The 3684-nt window shown below is 41.8% G+C and overlaps 1 protein-coding gene across 1 annotated transcript; it reads left to right on the top strand.

Moving 5' to 3' along the window:
• Nucleotides 1–481: 481 nt before the first annotated feature.
• Nucleotides 482–3022, top strand: LOC147637738 (uncharacterized). The gene has a single exon (XM_086799579.1). It carries the CDS (start codon nt 796–798, stop codon nt 2899–2901), a length of 2106 nt encoding a protein of 701 aa, XP_086655705.1. The 5' UTR covers nt 482–795; the 3' UTR covers nt 2902–3022.
• Nucleotides 3023–3684: the final 662 nt, after the last annotated feature.

Raw genomic sequence — 3684 nt, forward strand, 5'->3', positions numbered from 1 at the left:
AATTTAAAGACCTTTGAAAATTTGAAAGTATTCATACTTTCAACTTAATTTTCAAAAGGTAATTTTCAAAATCTCCAGTTGGGTTTACACTAACGTCACGTTTTTTGAGCCCGGCCCCGCCCGCCCCACCTTTTCTATGACAAACCAGGCCTGCCCCCCCCCCCGCCCACCTTTTCTATGACAAACCGGGCAGTCGTTGGGAAAAATGTTATTCCCGACCAATCAAAAAAAAGAGTACTGCTTTTCTCAAAGACACTACGAAAATAGCCAATATATTTAGAGATGTCGAAATTTTATAACTTTTCGCCCTTCCAAAATCATTTTTGAATTTTCAAAGATAAATACACTAAAAGCTGATTTATCGAGGGCCGGACGTGGCGAGCACCAAGTGGCCGGCCGCTCTGCGGACAAGCATAGAGCCGCTAGAAAGCCTAGACCTGGCTTTTTAGGACCTAGGTGTTATTTCAAAAAATTTCAATGCTATTTTAATCTCTGCTTTTGGCCGGCCACTCTTCGGCTCTAGACCTCAGATGAACAATTGTCGTATGTTGTCGAGAGAGGGGCTTAAGCCTTATAGCCCCGTTTATAAAGGCCGGCTTCCCCCTTCACAAATCCATGCAAATTGCCACAAACACACCACCTTCTTCTTCTTGTTAACATGGCCTCAGCTCAGCTTCTAGCTTATCTTCCCACTGCTGTTTCGTGTTTCTTCTGAGTTTTCCTCTCATTACGACCAGCTTTCTTCCTCTGCTTTCTCTCTGTATCGCTTCTGAACTCATTATCCCTCATAGCAAAATGAGGCACCCTCCTGTTACCTTACAGCATTCCGTTTTTGAGCCTCTGTATTCCCAAGACATAGAGGTTCATCCCAAGGCCAAACAGCTGCAATCTGCTTCTTGGTTTGCAGTAAACCTCTCCCCCTCTTCTCCTTCAGAAAAATGTCTCGCTGAGCCACATGAATCATCACCTAATATCAAGAGGCCGCCTTTCTTCCATGGCAATGCAGCACCCGTGGATATGAACACTCCCTTCTTCAGCAAGAAGGCTAAGAGTGAGCACGACTTGACCTCTGATAAGATGAGTGTTAAGTACTCTTCTTCTGGCTCCTCATCTTCAGGTAATGGTAGCTCGGATGATGATGATGATGATGATGGAAGCGTAGCCAGCAAGCTATTGGCCTCCATGACCAAGAGCACCTCCAGCCCTTCATTGCTAGCATGCTGTAAGGAGTCAGCTAGGGAGACTCCCTACCAGAAGACTCTGAGGCTGAGGAGGATGAGGCTACAGCACTGCGCCGAAGAGCTCGGCTCCGAGAGCTCCGACAGTTCATCATGTTATGGTGGCCAAAGTTTTTATGATAAGCTTGACATAAGTCCCTCTAGCCCTCCACCAGTTATATTCTCTGAACTACATCATGAAACTGAAATTAGAACAAGCAATATGATAGCAGTTCAGTCTGCACCTAGTCTTAGTGGTACCCCCATGACCTTCAACCACTCCAGCTACAACAGAGGGAGATCATTCCCCCCCCCCCTCTCCCACACCTTGCCTGCAGTCACCTCTTCTGAATCTTTCTCCTTTACCCTCCTCCCCTACCGCGAAAACGGCCGCTTAGTCCTCAAAGAGGTCAAAGTCCCTTGCAGGCAGTACCTCCAGGCCAACCGAAAAGATGGCCGCCTCACCCTCCATGTCTTTACCAGAGATGCTGAATATGGGGCAAATTTTGATAAGAAACAGCATCAGGAGGAACCCCCCAGTGAGTACCACACAACAGAAGTACAGGAAGAAGAGTATATAGATGCGGTGCCCTTGTATCGAAGGACATCCAACACTATACAGGAAGCTGAAGAGGTAAAATCGAACACTACAGATAACCAAGAGGTAGATTCTAGTAACACAGTTCAGTCATTGGATGAGAAGGTGTATATGGAAGAAAGTGAAGATATTGTTGATGTAGGCATGGATGAATTTGAAGCTAGCAATGCCATATTGCACAATTGCAGCTTTGAGAAAATGCAATGCCTTGCTGATGAAGGCTTGTTTATAGCAACAATTGAAGGTAATTATGATGATGATGATGATGATGTTAATGATGATGAGGATGTCATCTCTAATGTTGTTGCTTTAAGCTTGAAGAACTCTGATTCCAAGTTTACTATGCACAAGGCCCAAATGTTATCCCCTTCTACTCTCTCAACTAAATCTCCATTATCAGGCTCTCTGAAGCAAAAAACACCCATAGGTCCTCCTTTGAAGAGTCATGGGTTGCCATCAAGTCATCAAGATATGAGCACCTTCTCACAGTCAAAGGAAAACTTTGTTTGGGAAAGCAACTTAATGCAGCTCTCAGCTGGTGGAAAGAGCTTAAAAAGAAGCTATGGTAGTGGTGTTCCATCTCCAACGATTGTATTAGAGGAGATGAATGCAAAATGTCTTATGGAGAAGGTCTCTAACCTAGCAGCTTCCTTTGGGTTAGAGACAGGCTATGGTGGAAAATGGTGCTTTGGAAAGATGAAACCAACATCACTAGATAGAATTGGTGGTGCTATTAATGGTGGGGTCAATGCTATAAATGGAGGATTTAATGGAATTAATGTTGGAGTTAGTGCTTTTAATGGTGGAGGTAATGGTATTATTGATGGTGGATTCAATAATATCAATGGTGGAGTCAATCTTAATCTTAGTTATGGCCATGAGCTGAGAGCCTTTGAAGGTGGCACAGGTGTTGCATGGAGTTTAAACTCTCCTTTCCACTTTGATCTGCAAATACCTTCTTCTACTATCCAAGCTGCCTTGCAAGGTAATGAATGGCTTCATACCCTCCATTGCAAGGAGCTATTTGATAGAAACCAGCTTGGCAAAGGCTTCATGAAGCTCCACTGCGTTGCCACTCGATCTTAACTGTGATTTGCTGCAGCTCATGGCCAGCCCTTGTATTTATACAGATTAACCAGTCGCAAATCACTGACTTTTCTACACTAATAATAACAAAATTAATATCAGGTCAATTTTCTATTGATTTCTGTCTCTGGTCTTCAGTGTCGACCCGTCTCTCTGTTGAAAGCTCTTAATATGGTTTTTAATCGTCATTAGCATCATAAGTACAAGTATGCTTGCATATGATGCACATGAGTGACCTTTACTTTTATGTTTTTTAAATTACGTAGAGAAAAATGGACAATGACCTCAATGAAATTAGGCAATCGATTAAATATTGAAAAAAAAAGGGCGGGGGGGTGGTTTTGCGAAGCTTGTCAATCAATTCACGTGGAATATAGGAGGGTGGCCTTGAAATGGATGTTTTTCCCAACCAATAAATAACATAGACAATGGTTCAAAGGCATGGGGTTTAGCACTGAAAATTAGAGAAACATTAACGAGCATAACTAAACTATATACTTTTATAATATATAATTTTTATGAACTATAATATATTATAACTAAACTATATACTTCTATAATATATTTATATATATATATATATATATATATATATATATATATATATATATATATCACAAAAAGGATCAAGATAAATATCAAACGTTTGGTTAATGTGGCACGGGGTGTTTTTCTTTTTTCGGATCAAGATAAATATCAAACGTTGGGCTTGTTTTATTCACGAATAGTGAGCGCAAATGACAAGCCCAGTGTGCGTGCGTTTTCATGAGTAGTGGGTGCAAA

Source organism: Cibotium barometz, chromosome 6 (assembly GCF_041138505.1).
Source record: "Cibotium barometz isolate CiBa-2024 chromosome 6, ASM4113850v1, whole genome shotgun sequence".
Classification (NCBI taxonomy): Eukaryota; Viridiplantae; Streptophyta; class Polypodiopsida; order Cyatheales; family Cibotiaceae; genus Cibotium; species Cibotium barometz.

Coding starts and splice junctions, on each gene's coding strand:
- LOC147637738 (XM_086799579.1), top strand. CDS start 796: ATGAGGCACCCTCCTGTTACCTTACAGCATTCCGTTTTTGAGCCTCTG.